Below are 22,969 nucleotides of genomic sequence, written 5' to 3' on the forward strand. Positions count from 1 at the left end.
ATTAACCCTAAGTCAAAGTAGGCAACTGCCTAGGGGCCCCGCCTCGGCTAAGGGGCCCCGGCGGCTCAGCGCGCACCAAACAAATTTAGTTTCATAGGGTCAAAATACATGAGTAAATTTTTTATTCTTATAATAATGAGTATGCTTTGTTATTGTTTTTTTTTTCGATCCATTCTTTAAATTAATGAAATACTGTACGTATTCTGCGTGCCTGTTGTAAAGTTGTAATAATCTAGGGGTTTTCAGGAAAAATGGTTCACTTTTTTTCGAATAACCAACAACTTTTGGGTTATTTCGACTATTCACCAAACTAATCACGAGGACTATTGATTAAAATAAAGAAAAAGAAAGAAGACGACCCTCAGCCTCACTTTTTAACTCAATTTACCATTGGTTTGTGTTCCACATCTCCTCTTCAGCTTAGCCTTTGGCCTCGCTGCGCCAAGCTCGGTCTGCGGTTACGCTTTTTAATAAAATGGACATTGGTTCGTGTCTGTGCTCAACTATTTATCATGAAGCCTGATGAAGCACGGCTTTGACTTCGCATGAAAGCTCGCCTCACTGGGGCACTTCGGATGATACCTGGCCTTTTAACACGCTTTCACAAATTGTGATATTGTTAACAAAAATTTTCGCGCTCGCTGCGCTCGCGTTTATTTTTGGCTCTTTACTTGACCCCGTATCATCTACATGTTAGCTTGACTGGTCAATGAATAGTGCTGCGAGTGCTATCAAAATTGTTGCAGGCTTATCTTGGTCTAACTCTAGTAATTTAAGTAATTTTAACATATGGAAATTCTTTATTATTAGGTTGATTCTAATCATGTGGCTTGGCGTTTGATCTTATGGTCGGACAATCGCTGTTCGGCCTCGCAAAATATTAACTATTGAGAAAATCAACTTTGCGCTTAGCCTTTAGCCTCGCTTAAAATTTGCCATTAGAGGTAGATAGGAAAGTGACGCTGAAGCTCACATCTTTGGTATTCCACTGGAAATTGGCCTTAAGCCTAAAGGGCTCTCTCCACACTTGACGCGACGCGGAATCGGCAAAAACCGATAAAATAAAGCTTTACGCAATAAGAGCGAAAAAGACATCGTTCGATTTGGATCGGCTCGGCCGACGCCTGAAGATTGAAATTAAAAACGCAAACTTATTTCCCTGTACTGAATATGCTGTGTTCAGAATTGACTGTAGGGGGCCCCGAGCCTCGCACTGCCTAGGGGCCCCGATATGCTTAATCCGGCCCTGCATGTATGGCACTCTAGTTAATAATGTAAAACATGGAAGATATTTAGATTAGTTGAAATAACCCCGCAGTCGAAATTGCCCCGCTGCATCTTATATCTGACGTAAAGTTTCAATATTTGATAGCTTTGTTGGTTTGTGGTTTGTTTGGTTACTGATTGATTGGAATGGGATATATGTACATTGTTTTTAGGGTTCCGTGCCCGAAAGGTAAAACGGGACCCTATTACTAAGACTTCTCTGTCCGTCCGTCTGTCTGTCTGTCACCAGGCTGTATCTCTTGAACCGTGATAGCTAGACAGTTGAAATTTTCACAGATGATGTATTTCTGTTGCCGCTATAACAACAAATAAAAAAACAGAATAAAATAATATTTAAGTGGGGCTCCCATACAACAATCGTGATTTTTTGCGTCCGATTCGCACTTGGCTGGTTTTTTTACATAACTATATATCAGTCGTATATTCGCATAAATAACAATGCGAGTTTGTCAGGATGTGTTATCACATTATATAGCGCTTTGTACAGTACCGTCTTTACCATAAGGGCACACGGGGCCCGTGCCCAGGGCCCCATCCTCTGGGGGCCTCGAAGGACAGACAGTAACAGTATATTTGGTTACCCATAATAAATAGAAGATCATAGTAGAAAAATGTAAGTTTAATTCGCTTTGTTTACTTTCCAAAAGGGCCCCAAATTCTTATGTGCCCAAGGGCCCCAGCATAGTTTAAAGCAGGCCACTGACGAGCCGTCCAAATGGATGCCGTTACAATGGATTCATCCAAATGGACGGCATCCTAATATTGAACATTGTACGTTTTTGACATTCACGGACCGATGTTGGATTGCGGCCACGCTATTTGGACTGTTGGAAGGCTCGTCAGTGGCCACCTTAAGACGGCTCTGGCTTTGTATTTTGACGACGTCAAAGCCAAATTTAACTTAAAACTTAGGAAACCTTTGTTATAATTTTGTCCCCTTCTAACAAACACAAATGTCAAAATGATCGCCAAACGATCATCCAGGGCTTGTTAGATATGCGTCTATGAATAACGCCATTAGAGTCCGACCATGTTAAGTTTTCATGCCAAGTGCTACGTTAAGGATATGTACATATGCATATCGCATTGCCAGTGGCACTGCCTAGTTGATGCAAACGTGGTTCGAGTCTATACATTCTTGTGTCTCGATATTTTCATGTCACCGTTATTTTATTTACCCATTTACATTTCTGTCCTTTTATTCAGCAAGTATAGGTAAAGAGATCCCGACTCGACAAATACGTTGCTTATTATCTCTTACAATAGATTGGTTTGGATAAAAACAGGGTGTTCTCACTTATCCCGAAAGGGTCCGAGTGGCCGATCATCGAGTGAATCTATTAGGACATTTAAATGGAATGGCCCGAAGATATATTGGGTCCAAATTGAGCCCGTACTGTAGCTCTGGTGTGAATCCCTTTTAAGAAATGTCTCTATCGTAATAGTAAGATATACATGTATACTACCTAAATATACACGATGATTTTTAATCGGTGATCAGGAACATTTTTTTCTAACTCAGTAGATCACGTAGATCACGTTAAGTCGTAATTACTTGGAAAAAAAATGATTTTTTTTAAATCATAATTTTAACTTTGAGATTAATTTTATCCTAAAATCCTTGTCACTCTACTAATCGGTATCTATGAGCTATAGCCTCTTTACAAACTTAATGGCAAATTGATAATTTATGAGTAATAACTTGTCATTGTCATATGCATAAACAAAGTCATAGATCCGTCAAATTTCCCGCCATATCGATGGCACTTGACGTATCGTAGTTACTTCATGTAACCATGTATTTAGTGGTTATTAGTTTTAATTATGTTTTAACTTTTAATTAATTAAACAATGAGATAATTGCGTGACACCTAGCCTAATAAGTTTAATTTGTGGGCTAGATATAAATATTTTTTATACTCCTGATCACCGATTAAAAATCATCGTGTATATGTAGTAGGTATATATCCGCTTTTCCAGTTTTCTAATTAATGTACTTATATAGTTACGTATTTCTCACTAGATCCATTTTGGATCTATCGACTGGATCTATAGAGAATGATTGTCTTCATTTCCGACATCGCCTTTATAATATTAATGCTTTTAGCATGATGAAGCATTTGAGTGGGTTCCATCTTCCTCACAACAAACTTAGATTTTAACCATGGCCGTCAAACATTGAAACATTAATAATATACATAGGTACATTTTATGTCAATGCCGTCAAAATGCCCTTTGTGTATGAAAGCAATTAGCATTGTAAAGCACCCACAATCAATTTGTTAGGGCCACCCCACACTAGCGTCTCTCGAGCGTGGGCGTCTAGTCGCAACTGCCGCAACTGCGCAACAACGCCATTTTCCATAGCGCTGACTAGACGCTGACGCTCGAAAGACGCTAGAGTGGGCTGGCCCTTAGAGCCATTCTATGTGGCATAGCTAAGCGAACCTATTTTTTGTTGTTAAATGTATTTAGTAGTAGTTGTTGTTAAATACTTAGTTTTGCAAATTTTCATTTAAATTGGAATGGAATTTTATTGTGAATGTTCCAGATCACACCGAAATTATTAGAAATAAACGAATTGTTGCGGAGCGGTGCGTTAACCCTCACAATAATGCACTAACATAATCCTTAACCTTCTAAATATTTCTCTATTTTAATATCCGATATCGTACCACTGTAGAATCTACGTCCATACATGCAGTGTAATATGAGAGTGAGATAGTTTTTGCCTGAATAAATCTGAATTCAATATTTTTCCGCTGCATATGGCATAGATAAGATACGAAATATTACTAGTGGAACAAAGTAACAGTTTTAGTTTTGACTAGTTTCTGCCCCTAACTTTTTCTGCGTAGAATGATGATTTCCGTAGCAAAACATAAATTACCTCTTTTCTCTAAATCGGTTGAACGGTTTACCGGTTTAAGGGGAGAGACGGACAAAGTTACTTTTGCATTTATAGTATTATCTAAGTAGGGGTAACGTAGGTAGAATACCTAATCACGTACGCAAATGCAAGGAATAACTACATTTATTTCAAGATTGTACTACAGTTAGAAGTCTAGAATTCATAATACTATCACGTAGATAATCCTTCTTCACAAATAGAAATACCGGCGATGTAATAGAGAAATTCAATTTCACCGTAAACCTTTTCATTTGCTACGGCAAATTGTTTCAGTTTTTAGTTAAAACTTTGATGAACTGTACGTTTTTTCCTTAGGGGATAAACTATTATCCGTCGATCCAATTCCATTATATTATACCCTTAGGAAGATTGATACTTTAATCCAAGAACATATAAGTCTGCTTTGAAGCAGACAGGTATTATAGTGATTTAAACTTTCACGATTTATTAACATAATCAAACTACACAACGGGACTAAAAAAAAAAGGTAAAAGGGGTAACGGATAAAGTTGGCACAGTACTTGGAAAGTACTCTATAAAGACGGTGTACACTCCTTTATCCAAAGTTGTAGGGAGCCTAAGGTCACCGAAGGACGTTATTCCGTTCCAGTCACCTGGCGTTTATAAAATAGATTGCAGTTGTGGTAGTTCCTATATCGGAGAAACTAAGCGCACCATGGCAGAAAGAGTTAAGGAACATATCGCAGCTGTCAAAAATCGTCAGGTGAACAAGTCTGCCGTGGCTGAGCATTTGCTGGAGTCAGGACCAAACCACTGGATTGAGCTGCATAACCCTAAAATCCTTTCCACGGATCGCCATTTCTACAGTAGAAAAGTGCGGGAAGCCATTGAAATAAAAAAACATTGCAATTTTAATCGGGACGAGGGTTTTAAGATCTCATCCACATGGAATCCAGTCATTAGTAAATGTAAGCGGAAACGAATATCGACAGTCGATAAATCGAATATCGTTAGTGTTGTGTGTCGACAGAGTAACATCCCTAGTGCGCAAAACGTTCAAACTGATTGATAAACAAGACCAAGTGCGGTTAGATCGAAAAACTCGCGCGGCTAGAAGGTGTTGATGTCAACTTGAGCCAGTCTTCTTCGAGACCACGGGGACAACGCCGTCCTCGAAACGTCGGAGGTAAATCTTAAAACTTAAATACGCGATTAAGTCCCGTTGTGTAGTTTGATAAGGTATTATAGTATCAATAAAGCCAGTACGTAAATATATAAAGAAACATGTGATTGGACCGCAAGTACAACTCTTATACAATGATGTGTCTGAAGCACTAATCATGTATTAAAATAAATACTAATTCTTACGAAAATTTATGCTTTAATATTTTAAAAAGTTTCCTTGCAATTAATGAAGTCATGCTTAGGTACATCAAAATCCAACGAGATATTCTAATCGCGCGAACATTGATACAGCATACATAAATTTCGGGCTATATCTGATAAGCATTATATAGTGTCATATAGTGCGACTACAAATACGTCTGCATGGATCTTAATCCAACTCACCTCGCAAGATAAACAACACCCGAACTATAGTTTGTCTTTCTTGGTATGCGACAGTTCGCCTCCTGGGATTCAGACGCAGACCGCAGTCCAACTGGGACTAACTTTGTTGCATTATAAAGTTAAGCCAAGCACACTCAAGTTGGGCGGGAACTTAATGTTTGCCAAGCAACTTGATTCGAGATATCGATTTTAATGTTTTATGATCAACTACCATAAGTTTACTTTATTACAATTAAAGCAAATATTTACACAAACGGGTCTACCGCGATATAATTTCATTGTTTTTACCTAAAATTCCGACGTTTCAGCTGAGTTGCACCAGCTGTGGTCACGGAAAGACTATCATGTTTATCGTTAAAAAAATCATTCACATTGTAACATCGTGAGGAAACCTGCATACATCTGCGAAGAAATTCAAAGGTGTATGTGAAGTCCCCAATTCGCATTGGGCTAGCGTGGGGACTATAGCCCAAGCCCTCTCGCGCATAAGAGGAGGCCTGTGCCCAGCAGTGGGACGTATATAGGCTGAATTACTATTATTATTTATTGTAATAACGGCGCAGTACAGCGCCCACTGGTTCGAATGAAATTAGGCAGCACGTATTTTTCTTAGACATTAAATCTCTATTAAAATCACTCTTTGATTTAAATGATACGATACGATCATGTTACCTATGTGCTTATCGTACTCTTACGTATTGTATCCGAACTAGTTCCCGATACGAGAACGTACCGACTTAGTTATGTTATAATATTATATAATCATGTACGGTCAGCCAAGAAAGTGGTTTACCACTTTTCGACTAATCAATCAGATGATAGAGTCGAAAAGTGGTAAACCACTTTCTTGGCTGACTATACCTTATCTATGTGCTTATCGTACTCTTACGTATGTATCTGAACTGGTTCCCGATACGAGAACGTACCAACTTAGTATTATGTTATAATATTATATAGGTATGTACCTACACCTTATTTTCTTTTTTCGATCATACAACAACTAAATATTTACGATCCAAATTTGAATCTATTACTGCTCGCCCGAGTAGTGTTCTCTGTAGCTCCCATTTAGATATATATATTTGTTATGTATTTGTAGGCACCTGGTAATATTCCTGATAATTCCCATTGGGACACGGGAACTGACAGCTGTATATATGGATAGAGCTTACACGTGTTACTAGATCCGAATCTTTTCAATACGGAAGTCTTTTTTTTATACCACATCGGTGGCAAACAAGCATACGGCCCACCTGATGGTAAGCAGTCACCGTAGCCTATGGACGCCTGCAACTCCAGAGGTGTTACATGCGCGTTGCCGACCTTTTAAAAACCTGTACACTCCTTTTTTGAAGAACCCTATCTGTTAGGCGCTATCAGTGATATTGGTCGAGGCAGAATGTTCGCGTAGCGACATACACAATATTGCGGTTTCCTGTAGTTCCCTTTTATTTTAATTTAAGCGTATGAAACGGTACATGTTTAAATACATTCAACTCAAAACAATTCAAACGCTTTTACCCAATAAAACCGAACGTCTCAACGTCGTCTGTTGACTGAACGTCAACAATACCTCGACAAAGGGCAGTGTTTGGTCACCTGTCCTTCTGACTTTCCAATCACGACTCAGGACTCAGTCCTGACGAAATGAACCTATCATGAATTGAAGTTAATCTGTAGGTATATTTCTACTATTGCGGACTTAAATTCAACATGCCGTGGCAAGAAAACTTAGCAAACCATAGACAGAATCATTATGGGTTCTAAAATTTATCTTGGATGCCATACCTATCTATAACATTAGGGCCGCGAAACGCACGTCCAGGGCGTCAGGATAGCGTGCACGCTCGAAACTGACGCCACAAATGTATGGTGGTTGGCGAGTGAGCACGCTCGAGACGCTCGGAGCGTGCATGCGTTCAGTGGCCGAGGCATAAGGATTTAAGAAATTACCGCAGCAACGTCGAGTGGTGGGTCATCAGGTTCAGGCGGGTACGGCGGCAGGAACTCGCGGCGCGGTGGTCGCGCAGGAGGCTGGGACGTCAGCAGCGCGCGCGCTAGGTGCGCAAGATCCGCTGTGCTCGACACCGCGCGCGCTTGCGCGCAGAGCGACTCGTAGCGCCGGAGCTGCTGGTTCGACTGCGCAGAAATTGGTTGTTTAAGATAGCCGTTCATGTCTCGATTTTATGTTCCTGGGAAGGTAGACTGTAACGGGTATGGCCAGAAGTACTGTCGTGTGTGTTTATCAAAGCAGTTATGTTAGGTGGTTATTATCACACTGGATGCGCTTCGCGCGTCCGATGCGCGAGCGGAATGTACGAATCGCATCCAGTGTAATAACCGCCTTCCGGTGAATACCATGACAAAATGATGTATCATAATATTCAGAATGAACACGAAAACTGTATGAATTACCTACTGCCTAGGTAGTAAACTAGCAATTATTGCTCTGTCGTATTGATATTAGTTTATTATTTTCTCAATTACTTTTTCCTTATAGTTATGCTCCTAAAATCTTCAAAGTTTGATTGTTATTTCGATTCTCGTCACATGTAAAGGATACACACGCACATACAAACACACACACACAAACATAACGTCGGCTTAAATAGCATACCTCGCAACTCCAAAGTTAGAGTTAGGTTTGCGACTTTAATTACTTCTAAAAATGTAGGTACCTGTAGTAACGACGGAGCAAATTCACATCAAAAGTTTTTAAAATCCTTGATTACCTATCATATGGAGCTCCTTAAACTTAGCGGTGAATATAAAAATGACCACGGTCGGTTTGTCATTGCATTTCCCGCAATCCGCGTCATATCTCGACAGGGCTTATTTATTTCTTACCTTATCCGTGATAATCCCCCCTTCATTACAAATGGCCTCGCTGACTGTCGCGGTCACGTCCGTCAATATTTCTTCCAGGTCCTGAAATATAAAATATATCTTTAGACCACGGCTGTTACAGCCATATTACCTAACAAAAGTGATATAAAAGATTCATTACTATAATAAGATCTATTATTCTTATTAGTAATGGATCTTCCATTACTTTTTTTCTCTTGACCATTAATTTACGAAACATAATATACATTTTCAACTTATTTACGAATTAAATACCTATTCAATTCACCACTAACTAGAGTACGGGGAAACAGAAAATATCGCAGTAAATAAAATGTACTTATGTACATTATGAAATGTAATTAAGTGGTACTGTTTATAGAAGTATAATAGGCTTTCCTACAGTAAAGATAAAATAAAATTAAGTTCACATTGTACATTAACTTTAGATATTCCTAAAATGCCATTACTAAAACAATCATACATCGTATTTTTTTAAATAGCTACACACACATGTTTACACTACAACACATCTGTTTTTCGCTTTTGTAATGCTAGTTACCTATGTAATGAAATCTAGTTTTATTATGACTATGTATTGTATGTGATATCTCATCAGGCAGTTTAATTAAAACCAGACTTAGTACGGATGCTCGTTGAACAAGTCTCATGAATGGCAGGATTCTAATTTTAGGGCTGCCCACTCAATGCGCCAATATATTGGAAATGAAATATAGCTTCAAATTTAATGAACATCCGAATGTATTTACGTGAAATTCGAGTTGAAGCTTTTATTTACCTTGCATATTAGTAGCAATGTCTGTGTAAATTGTGAACATATATACGACACACTAGAGTTTTAAACGCGAAAATTAAATCAGGAAATTCAGTTTAAACAGTAATTTTCAGGAAATCCTGTTTGCTTTTGAAATAATGTCAAAACAAATTATTCTTGTAGCATTTATTTACACAAATCTTCCACGATTTAAGAACACTTACTTTCAAATAATTTATGACATTTCTTGGCCCAGTATGACTCATACGGGTTACTTGAGGAGCTTGTCACTTTGGTTGGTTATTAACCAATCCAATGATTAAGCTTTGTGCGACAGGTTTTAAGAAATATGTGTTTGTGTGAAAAATTCGGCTAGGTGTATTATAACGAATCGAAAACACAAGGGATTAAAAGATCGGAAGTAAATATCATAGATCATTTATAACTTTGTTTACGCGACTTCTGATATATTTATCCGAAAACAGTGCAAAACGTCCCGCGGGCTCCAGAGAGCCATTTGACTTATTTCGCTGGTTATATTTATTTACCAAACTCCATTCTATTTTTGTTACCTAAGCGAATATATCTTTTCGAGTATCACGGGAATAGCAGCCCTAATCGACCTCGTTTCGTTTGAGGCTCGGTTTCATTTCGGCCCGTAGACAGCCAAGTACTAGGCGAAAACGTCGTATCAGGCGATGGGCGATGATTTGTCATGTGCCTTTTTGCTTTGTGATTACAGGATAGCCGTCCGTCTAGGCAAAGTTGGATGGGAACTACACAAAAGCGGGGAGTTTACCAACTTAGATTGAATACTCGTTCCTGAATTGCAGTAGAATGCTGTGACAGCTACGTCTCAATTGATTGATTAATGAACGGAATTCGAATTTACGACTATTCGAGTTTTGAAATTGATGCTATTACACTCTTGATTATGATTACATACCGATCAACCTCAATTGGGTAGAAAATTGTTACTCATAATATTTTCAATGTCACCCGAAATTACGATAGCAGAAACGTTTCTGAATATTTAATTAGATGGTACCTACGCATGGAAATTACATTGCTGATTAATACCTACTGCTAGGTATTCTCAACATGGGGCAGAAATTTTCTCATTCATCCAGTTTGTTTATCGTTCCATTGATTATGTATGATTCGGAATACTTTTATTTATAACGAATAGCGACCCGCCCCGGCTTCGCACGGGTTAGCAAATTATACACCTAAACCACCCACAATAATCACTTTATTGATAGGTGAAAACAACATGAAAATCCGTTCAGTAGTTATAGTAAACACACAAATAGACAGACGCGGCGGGGGACTTTGTTTTATAAGGTGTACTTAGTGATAAAAATTGCAAATGGCAGAGGAATAAGGTAAACTATGTAATATGTACAATATGTACCTATTAGGCAAAACGTAGAGACATGTCTTTGCATTGACCGGTCGTTGACTTGCTAGTTTCGACTAGTTTCGAGTTCTCAGAAGTTACCAGACAAGTTAACCCGCATGTTCAATGTTCATATCACTTTTAATTAAATGAATATGTGTTTAAGTGTAATATATTTCTAACTAAAATGAGCTAACATTGTAAGATAAAGGGTTAATACTTTAGAGTACCACGTATCAAGTTCGTCCTATTTGTAATCACCCTCTAGGGTATATGCTTTCTGAGTGAATTTTAATGTTTAATAAAATCTGTTAATGGTAATATATCTATTTAACAGACATAACTACGCATGGATTATTGACTTGACCCCATTCCGAGTACAATAATCATTAAGGTAAAGAGGTATCATTAAATATAAATAATTGAGCATTAATATTTCGTTGTTACCACGGTTTTACTAACTTGTATTTTATGGATTTATTCCGCAAAATATTTTGGACGAGATATTTTTTATCAGACAACCTGGGTGCAAAGTAGACAAGGTTTTAGGCTGAGCAATTAGCAATCTAAATGAAAGCAAATTCAAAAAATCATTACTGAGAATAGCTCAAAATAAATACTTAAGTTTGAAAAAAACACTTTAAATGTGACTTGTCATGGTTCCTAAAATAAATTTGCCTAATATTTTTTCGACTCTTCTGATATGTTTTGCTACGAGATGGCTAGAAATACTAGAAATATAATTATATAGGAGGTGCTACTCATATTCGCAGGGTTGCATTGTAATTAGTAAAATTTGTTTAAGTCATAGTGAAAGGTTTCGAAGCATTGGAATATAAAGTTGTTCTTACGATTTTTTCAATACAATTAACGTGAGTGATAATAGTTATATGTACAACAAGAGAGCAAAGTTTTACATTTCTTCGAGTGCTTATGTTGAGTCCCGTGCAAGCGAAAGATTCTATAATAGATAGATAGAAAGATAGATAAATAGAAGCTTATTTAGAATCTTGAGCGCAGTAAGGGCGTAGTAATATGAATCTGAAAGTAATTTGAATGTCATTTTGTCTCACTCTGAGCAAAATGCGATTTTGCTCACTGTTTTTAAGTAGTAAAGTATCTTTGTTCGAGCTGCAGAGGTGAAAAAAATTTTTTTTCTAAGCTTGAAACACAAACGTAAATCTATTTTAGCTACGAAACCCTACAAGTTGGAGAACAAAAACAAAAAACCTTAAGGTAAATAACAATATACGCTACAATTTAATAAAAGCCAGTAAAAGCCTTGACGGTCTAAAAGCCGTTAATTTGACAGGTTGATATTAAAAAACCACTCTACTTATCGAAGAGAATTCCCACCACTTTGTGACTGATATTATTATTTTCCCCCTCACTCAACCGATACAAAGCTATGAAATAAATAAACTTGACGTATCCATTTGCAAAATTATATTTTATCTTGATCATTTAGGAAAGAATGTTTATAATATAGAGTACTTATAAGTAATAAGATCTCCTGCTCGGTGGTCGGATCAGGTCTCTACCCTTACAGGCCTCACGATAGCAACCGCCATGAAGAAGGCCGAGAGTAGGGTGGGATGAAAGCGATTGGTGACAGAGGTCATCAGAAAATTTCAAGACGGACACGACCTTCAGCAATGAAGAAAACGACTAGAGAGAGATAAGTAATAAACACTGTGATGGTATGTAGCTTTATGATTCTAAAGCAGTATCAATAAAGAACGGACCCCAATTTATACGTACCTACATTTTGTTGTCAAAATGATATCTTGTCATTCGCTTGTGCGTCTCGCTCGCGCCAATTCAAGTACGAACAAATAGGTACGGTCGAAAGTATTACTATATGACCCATTTCGTACCTTGTCATAGTGACAATCAATGAAAGTCGCTAGAGACCTCATACTATTGTCACTGTGACAAAGTACAAAATGGGTTATAAATTAAAACTTTCGACTGTGTGAGCGAAATGCACGCGCGAACGATAGCAAAATGACATAATTTAAATATTATTTTCGCTCAGACCGTATAACGTATGTTACATTTTCTAAGTCTATGTACCATCACCCACACTGTTAAACTGTTACATCGGTGGACCTTATGCATTTGGTAATAAGGTCCACCGAAGTACAGTTGGGTGTTGCGGTTTGTAGGAATATTGACACTCTTACTTTAAGTTGGGTAAATGCGTGTACGCATGCCAACTGGTACGGGGGAACCAGGGGATGACGGACTAACCAGTGGAGGACTACCGTCTAAAACCACCACCAAGTGCCGACTCCGCCTTAAGCGGGCCACAGACCATCAGTTTTAACTGCACAGTTTTAACTGTTCAGTCAAACAGTTCAGTTAAAACTTTATCTAATGAAATTTCGATTAGATCGTCAGCTCAACTGCACAGTTCAAAATTTGCCTACACACGTACGTTTTAACTGAACAGTTTGACCGAACAGTTAAAACTGTGTAGTTAAAACTGATGGTCTGTGGCCCGCTTTAGATGGGGTGCCCCGCAGGGTACAGGTCTTACCTGTAGTATAGTAGGCAGCGTGTACTTGTGGTACTGGTCCAGCATGGCGTTAGTGGCTGTCAGCTGCTGGACGTAGGTGTTGTGGGAGTCGTAGTACGTGGCCAACGCGCTAGGGCTCGGGCTGTTGCAGTAGTGCACGAATGCCGCGCGGTAGTCCTGCCGGCTCTGTGGAAAATTGTTGGGTAAAGTTAGATTGTCACGAAAGTGTTTTTATGCATTTACACAGTGAGAAATAGGAAGCAAATCATCTAAAAAAATTGTATGTAAATCTTATCATGGTGCATCATTATTTATTTTCGACAAAAGTTGTTCTTGTTCAAATAGTCACTGACTACTTTAGTTTTTAGTTAAAAAATATTACTTAAAAACTATAATACTGTTACTAAACTACGAGTATCATAATTTCTCAATTTCAGCTAAGGCGTATACCTTCCAAAGAGTGGTGGAAAAATGAGTTACATATTTTTTTAAATACGATACACATATGTCACTTTCTCAATGGGTAAGTAATAAAAAACCGTATGGTATGTATGTAATATAATACAATCGTAATTTAAAATAGCATGAAAAACATAGTTACTTTCAAACAAATTTTTAAACAAATGCAACATGCTTAAAATGCTACACCGACGTAAGCTTCATCTGGCAAGTCTTCTTTTTGAGGTAGTGCACCAGCGGTCTCCTGCGTATCTCTTTGAGAAACTTTCCTTCCGTAAGACTCGTGTAGCTCGACAATGTGGGTTGCAGTTGTTAACGCACCGTCACTGTTCGGCTGCATTCCGTGGAAGTTTTAGATATTTGGCAACAAAATGCTGGAACAATCTGTCTCCGCCTTTGAGGAACCTGAAAAGTGTGCATAGTTTCAAAGTTACGCTAAAAAAAGAGATATATGAACATCAGCAAAGACAGGAAAGTTTAAGATGTGATACTAGTTTTATCTAAGAAGCCTTTTTTTTTCACATACCTGTAGTTATGTCCCATGAGCCAACCATTTCTGCACTATTTTTTGTCACTTTATTTTAATTTGTACGTCTTTTCCAAATAATTAATTTAGTGATATAGTTTTGGTTTGTTTAAAGCTTTTACGACTAGAAGTTTTTAAGTCTTCTGCACAAAATGTACACGTGGATAGCTATGTCATAGCACAAATATGGCCGTGCTGGTGTCGTGCCGTGTGACGTGGCCATGGCGTGGCGGCCAGCTGTCATTTGGCTGTCAGGCCTGTTCCAGATACGGCAATTGCCGCAATGTTGAAGTTGTATATTAAATAGTTTTAGTTTCAATTTTATGTTTTAGGTATAGTTCTAGTTTTTAATTAGTTTAGTAAATTATAGCATAACCGCCTCGTCGTCGAACGGCGTAAGCCTGGGTTACAACGGAAGAACAGCGCTGGCTTTGCCAGCAACATGCTGAGTTGTGACCCTTTTATGGCATTTTTCACTAAATGTTATACATTGTATATTTGTCAACATGTTTTTGTCATCTGTGTTTGTTTGTCATAAATAAATGTATTTCTATTCTATTCTATTTCTAATATTATCATGATTTATTTGATATTTATTCAGGGATAATTCTACAGCATTACAGCTAGCGCCAATGCGCTGTAAAATTAAATAAGTTGTAGTAAAGGTATATTAATAAAATAATATGATGAATATAACAATAATTAAGCTATAGTGATGATGACTATGTTGATTCACAAAAAACGTAAAAAATCTTTATAAAGCTTATGAAAAAATACCCTATCGATTTGCATCAATATCAAAATTATTTTTCTCATAATGATCATAATAAATTAACTACATATATATTATGTACGTATACACACAATATGTCATGTACATGTACATAATACATTGTGTAGACTATTTATCCCACTCACGTGTTCACAGCATAGTATTTGGCAAAATAAACGAGGCGTGTTCGTCCACTCTGTTTTAATGTTTCCATGTGTTCGACAGCAGTAAAATGACGTTTACGCGATATTTAAATGACTATTTTCGCCACGATTACGGTTAATTTGAATTAATAGTCCGAGACACATAAAATCGTTTATTGGCCACAGGCATTTCGATTTACAATGTATTAACGCCCCTATGAAAATCTTATTTGTGAACTGTCGGTTTCCTTTTATTGACAACAAATAGTTTTGTTGCGTTTTCCGTTTCAAATTATAGTGTGTAATTCTGATTCAAAACTATAATTCATTTTTCTAGTACTTAGGTATCTTTTTGTTAGCTTAGCGCTAACAAAAAGATACCTAAGTAAACAACGTAGTTTTGTAGGGTTCCGTACCGAAAGGGTAAAAACGGGACCCTATTACTAAGACTCCGCTGTCCGTCCGTCCATCCGTCTGTCACCAGGCTGTATCTCATGAACCGTGATAGCTAGGCAGTTGAAATTTTCACTGATGATGTATTTCTGTTGTCGCTATAACAACAAATACTAAAAAGTACGGAACCCTAGGTGGGCGAGTCCGACTCGCACCTGTCCGGTTTTTTTTAAACAAGCGAAAGACAATCCTAAGCGCTACTTAGAATAGAATAGTAGTTATAGGTACGATTTATCGTAGGTAGTCATTTTATTCTTAATACATAGTATGAATTATTTCCACGTCAACAGATTCCCAATACTACAGATTTCCAATACTACAGATTCCCAATTCTATAGCTTCCCAATACTACATAATTCCAATCCTACAGATTCCCAACATGACTGACTCCCAATACTACAGGTTCCCAAAACGACTGATTCCCAATACTACAGATTTTGAATAGTACAGAATTCCAACACTACAGATTTCGAATACTACAGAATTCCAATACTACATATTCCCATACTATAGATTCCCATCCCATCTTAGCAGATTTTTCATGATTAGCACCTAGGTAGGTACCTAATAAAAATGTTAGGCTAAATTAAAAAGGGATTTTCGATCGTCCCCAGTTTTCCTTACTGATTTACAAAACAACAGGTTTATTCTAATAACCTATTTAATATTATAATGTTCTAACTTAAAACTATCTCTTCAATTAACAAATTCAATTTTAATTTAACTGTACAGTCGTCAAAGCAAACACTTTTGTACATTGCTTGCACTTGTAAGCAAAGAGAATGTATGATTTTATATTTTTGCTTGAAAATTATAACGTTTGCGTATTGTACAGAAAAACATTAAAATATGTAAATAAATATTGCCTGTCATTCTAATTCATGATGGCAAACAAGCACACGGGCCATCTGTAGGTAAGCAGTTATCGTAGCCTAAAGACGTTTACGGTATCGAAAATCTGTTAAATAGGACATTAGTTAAAATAGGATTAGGAATCTGTAGACATGGAAATCTGTAGAATTAGGAATCTGTTGACATGGAAATCTGTAGAATTGGGAATCTGTACACATAGGAATGTGTAGAAATAGGAATCTGTAGACATGGGAATCTGGAAAAGAAATCTGTAGAATTGGGAACAATTCTTTTTTAATAAATACATTAAGTATGTGTCGCGAAAAAGGTTCATTTATGTAGTACCTAAAGCTCCAGCGACCGACCTGTACATAAAAGCGGCAACAGAACGCTATAGACTTTATAGCGTGTTCACAGTTTAACGCCGCAATGAAAACTGCCGACTAGTGAATTGACGACAGTTGTTGGATTTGTTTGTAAACTTTTGGGTTGCAGTTGTAAGTTTATTAGCTTACACAACATGTGACAAAAATGTTACGGAGTAATTACAGAAATAATACTTCTGGCTCGATTTAAGAATTTGAATTATATTTTTATTTTTTTGAGATCAATTAAACAAGGGAATATTTTTGGAGTGATGTCAATTGATTTTTCCTCATGGCTTCCATTGTAATATGACACTCTATTACTACTAACGCTTTTAAAAAACGCACAGCTTCTTTTGTGTAGCGATATGTTTCCTTCGTACATAATATCGTACTTGGCAGTAGTTAGGACAGCTAATTACTGTATACCTACTTTAAGTATTCCAATTAGATAATTAAAGAAATTAAGTAATACATACAATAACCGCTTTACGGTGCGAGGTCGTCAAAATAACTTTTATTACTTAATTCAAAATAAGTATGCGTGCCAACAAAAATAAAAAGGTAATAGCATCTAACCATGAAAGAAAAAAAAGGAAACTACGGTACTTAAGTAACAACCCAAATTATAATCACTTGTACACCCCCTTACTTACAACGATTCGAGATAGTTATGTTGCTCAATAAAAAAAACTTAACTACCACTAGCGACCCGCCCCGGCTTCGCACGGGTTGACAAATTATACACCTAAACCTTCCTCAAGAATCACTCTATTGATAGGTGAGAATCGCATGAAAATCCGTTCAGTCGTTTTTGAGTTTATCGCGAACATACAAACACACAAGCAGACAGACGCGGCGGGGGACTTTGTTTATAAGGTGTAGTGATATATTTATATGCTTACCCACTAAATAAATAGGTAAAGTCAAGGTGAAAATATCAATGCCTATAATTAAAGTTGTCATCTCTTCTTCTTCTTCGTGTTCTTCATTACTGAAGGTCGTGCCTATCCTGAAATGCCTTCACCGAGGCCTCGACGAGCTGCTTCCATTTCACCCTGTCTTCGGCTTGTCTAAGGGCAGTAGTGACAGTAAGTCCTGTTATGTTACTTATTTGATCGGACCAACGGGTGGGTGGCCGTCCTCTTGGCCTCTTGCCATCCACTTTTCCAACAACAACCAGTTTATCTAGATTATCTGGCTGTCTTCGAGCAATATGTCCAAAATAGCCCAGGACTCGTTGGTAACAGATTGTGGACAGTCTGGATTTGATCTGAGTTGGTTGACAATGGATTTGTTAGTTCGTTTTGCTATCCACGGCATGCGCAACATTCTCCTCCAACACCACATCTCAAATGCCTCAATTCTTTTCCTGTCTATTGCCCGTATTGACCACGACTCCGAGCCGTAAAGAAAATTTGAAAAGACTAAAGACCGAAAGATAGAAAGTTGTCATAATCTGCTACCAAACTGTATGGGGTGTATTATATTATAAAACAAGCAATTCTGAAATTCTGATCCAATTTGGTAACACAACTTGTGTACAAGTACAGTCGCCATCAGATATATATCGGAGTGGCCAAGGTGTTCACAATATCGAAACACGCACTCTAACGCCCTGACAATAGAGGCGTGTTCAGATATTTGTGAGCGCCCTAGCCGCTCCGATATATCTGATGGCGACTGTACAACAAGAAAATCCTTCGACGGTAACAGGTTTCGATTTGTTGTAAAATCCCGTGCATGCGGAATAGAGTTCAGTGGAAATTCGAGCACCAGACTGACGGCCCACTTCGAACAATGCTTATATGATGTCACAGCGATACGATACCGATCTGTCAGTGTCAGAAGTGACAATGTCACTTTTGACACTGACAGATCGGTATCGTATCGCTGTGACGTCTTATGAGCATTGTTCGAATTGGACCGTGAGCCCTATAGCTACGAGTAAGTACGACCTCTCAGGCTCTCACAGATCTATGGTCTATGACGCGTTTACAAAAACTTGTGATCAACACACTTTTGAGCTGTTCAATACTATGATGTGAGCTGCTGTGAGGTACTCAGTTATTTGGTATAAATTGTAACTATATTGAGTTGTCATTATGCTCTCGTACTAAATAAATATGCCCGCCGGTCACCTATCTAGTATATTAATACCTATGTAAAAAACTATTGGCAAGTAAAAGTCTAGTCCTGTTTGCAATAAGTATACTGGTATGACTATCACCAATTTCTAATATCTCTTTTCCATAATATCATTTCTATATATTCTATATCAAAAGACGATAATAAAACTAATAAATAACAAATATACGGATGTATGGTTTTGTCGGACTACAATGAATTACGGATCGTAAAAAGTTTATGCTAATTGACAATTTAATGTATATTATCTTTATAAAAAGTGTTTGATATGTATCAAACTTTTAAATTATTATCTGGTTTTGTATCTACCCTACGCTACCTATTCCACCCGGCGTGAACATGTACCTAATTCGGTATCACTCTTTCGATAAAATGAGATAATGCACGCTATCACGATAATATGTTGTTGGCTGCCATAAAGTACTTCAACATAAAGGTCAGAGTTGATTGATTTACGCAAACCGTAATGTGAACAAACGCTTCCTTTTTGATTTATGAATAAAATTAAATAATAACGCTGTCTTTAAAATTCAACTTAGCAAGTATAAATACCTATACCTGGTCTTATTCGCATTAAAAAAATTCGTTCGTATTCGTTGAAAAAAATTAACTTTATTAAAATATGAAACTATTAAAATTATATTTTTTTGAGTTTTTTATGATTTCGTACTTTTCTAAAAGTTAATCACATTTATCGTAACACGATTGTTTTTTTTTTAACTTAGTTTATAGATTGGGAATATACCCGAGAAACAAAATTAATGCTTTCCTGTGTATTTGATGTCCACAGTCCACTCCACCCCGAATGGAATTACCTCACCGCGACAGCAAACTGACAGTCTATTGACAGAATCTTAGTTCGGTTAGCAACGCGATGACGGAAAGTTCAAAATGCAGGTGTATTGTGCTAAGTCTGGGTGCTTGTCAATTTTAAGTGAATGTCAATAATATGAGGTCTCTATAGCGACTTTCATATTGATTGTCACTGTGACAAGGTACGAAATGGGTCATAAATTAATACTTTCGACCGTACCATAAAGGTAGACGTCCACAGGGTCGCACCGCACGCACGCACTTGTGTGACTTTCTATACAAACAATAATACCAAAATCCGTTGCATGCGATGCGTCCGATGCGTGCGATACGGCCCTGTGGACGTCTTCTACCTTATAGCTATGGGCATTACGCCAAAATATTTTCAACTGACTGCTCTTAGAAGCTTACAGTCACATCGATGCGTATACGGATATAACCTGCGCACATTATTATGCGAGTAGAATATTTACATACGAAACTGTAATTTACATTCAACTCACTGTTTTCTTTGCTTAAGATTTTTTAGCAACGAAAACTTACTAGATTTTGTACATATAGTACTCTATATATGTTACTTAATTGTAATCTCTGCTACTTCTTTAATATCATCTTCCCATCTGCGACGTCGTGGGCCTTGCCGTCTTTTGCGGTACCTTGGGTATACACACTAAATGTAAACAAGAATATAAAATACAAACCATTACGTTGTTGTTCATGTCTTTCGAGTTCATTAGGATAACATGTGCGATCCTGCTGCAGAAAACCTGATTTATTATTTTCGAATGATCATATTTACCCGCGCGATGGAAATAACATTCCCAGTGACTCCCTCATTCTACAAGTCCCTTGCGTACTTCATGAACCTCGTATCTCGCTGAGCGATATTATTGAACAAGCAGTCTTATCTTTCAAAAGATACGGTTCATTTGGGAATATCATAAAAGGTACATATGAGGTTGAGACAAGTAGCAGTCAGAATGCATTATGTAGGAGTCACTCAGAGTTTCTGCTCCTGAATTATTAAAGCCGTTGAGATTAGGAAAATTGTTAACTCTGAAGCGGGACGCTGGACATGCGAAATTAAATTTAAGCCTTTGACGGATAATTAAATGCCTTTGTATTCACTCCAGTATAAATATTTGTTTTTGGAATTTAAAAACAAAAAATTAGTTAATAAAAATTGTGTCACAATGAATAGGAATTAAGCATGCCTCTGTTTGGATAGATTTTATTCAAATTAGAATACAATAAACTAATTTTAGTTCATTTGATAACCGGCTTAAATTTCATAACCTTCGCTTGATTGGTGAGTCTAATGTCTACTCATAAATGGGAATATACTGCTTAACTATAACTTAAGAGGGGGCATAAAACCAGGAAATTAGAAGGGAACCAAAGATATCGCGCCCCGCATAGTAATAGTAGGCGTAGTAGTAAGCATAGAAAATTATACCTTCAAGTATAATGATTTAAATTTCAGATCGTCGCGTGAAACAATGTTAAAACACGTTTTGCGTCTAAGTAAATAAATCCAACGAATTTAATAAACTCTCCATGCCATCACAGCATCCCTGTTATTCAGTTTCAGCTTCAGTAATTCCTAAGTTATTCGATTTCCTGTTTTCTGAAGATTCTAGATAAAAGCATAATTTCACTCCATTCATATCCGTTTTAGTATTTGGTATAAAATAGATCGCATAAATCTAATTTACTCATTTTCGGGATAGAGCTTTGAACCCGAAGAGCCAATAAAGGTCAGGGTCAGAAGGCCTACCTTTAACATTGAAAAATCTAAATTCGTGTTCTGCCTCTATCGCTCTTGCATATTCGAGCGATAGAGAGGCAGATAACATAAAGGATAACAAAAGATAATACAAAGGTATCGCGAAATAATCTCGTCATATATGTTAAAGCAAACTTTGGGCAGTTGTCAGAATACTTCGTCCTATTATCATCGCCCTAGCGTCCCGGCTGTTTGCCGCGGTTAAGGGTACCTGTCGCCTGCACGGAAAACTAATAACACAGGCAATAATTTTTACGAAAGTTACTGCCACGTGACCTTTCAACCCGGAGCGAAAATTAGGCTTTATTAGGATTCGTCCGATTTCATCAGGGAGCCTTCCTTCACCGAAAACTGACTGGTCAAATTTAATAAGAAATGTAATTTGGTAAATAGTAAGTTCAAAAAAAAATGGTGTAAGTCGAAGTTTGAACTAAGTTAAGGATAGTTACCATTTTGCCTCCGACTATCAGATACATCGGTCTAAGGAAAAACTCAATTTCGATTTGTCCGACAGAACAGATGCTGTTTCCTTTTTTCCTATAATCGGATTGCATGAAGTCCCATTTGTACTTATGTTGTTCGAATATTCGGGCTACGTTTTTTTCAATCCCTGGTCCAATTGGTACAGGCAATTGGTCAACGATAAACAGCCGATATTGTGCCCCGGAAAAAATATCAACGTTTAAAAAAGTGGTTTTTAGTTTGTCAACTTCTCTTTATTCTCCAAAATGAAAATCCATTTTTAAAAAGATAGTTAAGAACTATCCTTTGTTCAAACAAATTAAAAGTATAATGTCGAATGGAGCCTCTACATGGCTTTTTGTGAACAAGTTTATTTTTTTAGACAAATTGTACAAAGTCTAGAACAAAAAAGTTATGCGCCCTATAGAGTAAATTTGTTTTTCTAGCAAAGCTAGTTACTCGTATGTGTCGAAAGCAAATGACATGATGACATGTGTTTTAGTAAAGCGTTTTCTGCGGAAAACATAATGTTTTCTCCCGTTGTTTACGAAGAAAGACCTATATTTACAATCTCGCACGGCAATGTCATTTATATTTTGTATTATATTACTTACAAGTATATCCTCTTCAGAAAACGTTTTGAAAAAACGTTTATAGAGATTTTTTATGAGATAAGACTGAAAACTATGACAAGTAGGTATACTTAGATACTTATATTTAATAACAATAAAGTAAGTAGGTTCATACACTTACCTGACTACGTAAAGCATTAAAGTTGGTATGTTTGTGTCGTGTGTTTCATCATAGCGTCACCAATGCTATATATGCCGGTGAATTAATAGGTAGGTAATCGATTCGTTTTTATAGCGCACTTGACAGGGGCTTTTCACTCACTTTGAATGAGGAGGAAAGTTTTAACTAAA

General features: G+C 37.2%; 1 protein-coding gene and 1 long non-coding RNA gene across 7 annotated transcripts in view; both read right to left on the bottom strand.

The window, feature by feature from the left end:
• The window catches only part of LOC134793709 (uncharacterized), a 344,598-nt gene that overhangs the window by 219,300 nt on the left and 102,329 nt on the right, over positions 1-22,969 (bottom strand). The window lies entirely within an intron of this gene.
• LOC134793633 (uncharacterized) overlaps positions 1-22,969 on the bottom strand; it is a 163,367-nt gene that overhangs the window by 66,728 nt on the left and 73,670 nt on the right. For all 6 annotated transcript variants that reach the window (XM_063765257.1, XM_063765258.1, XM_063765260.1 and 3 more), the window contains exons 5-7: positions 13,289-13,453; positions 8,576-8,656; positions 7,682-7,867 (exon numbers count right to left, since the gene is read on the bottom strand). In XM_063765257.1, the coding sequence (XP_063621327.1) occupies positions 7,682-7,867; positions 8,576-8,656; positions 13,289-13,453 (432 nt within the window). The remainder of the gene's footprint in view (positions 1-7,681; positions 7,868-8,575; positions 8,657-13,288; positions 13,454-22,969) is intronic.

The sequence above is a fragment of the Cydia splendana genome, chromosome 9 (assembly GCF_910591565.1).
Source record: "Cydia splendana chromosome 9, ilCydSple1.2, whole genome shotgun sequence".
Lineage (NCBI taxonomy): Eukaryota > Metazoa > Arthropoda > Insecta > Lepidoptera > Tortricidae > Cydia > Cydia splendana.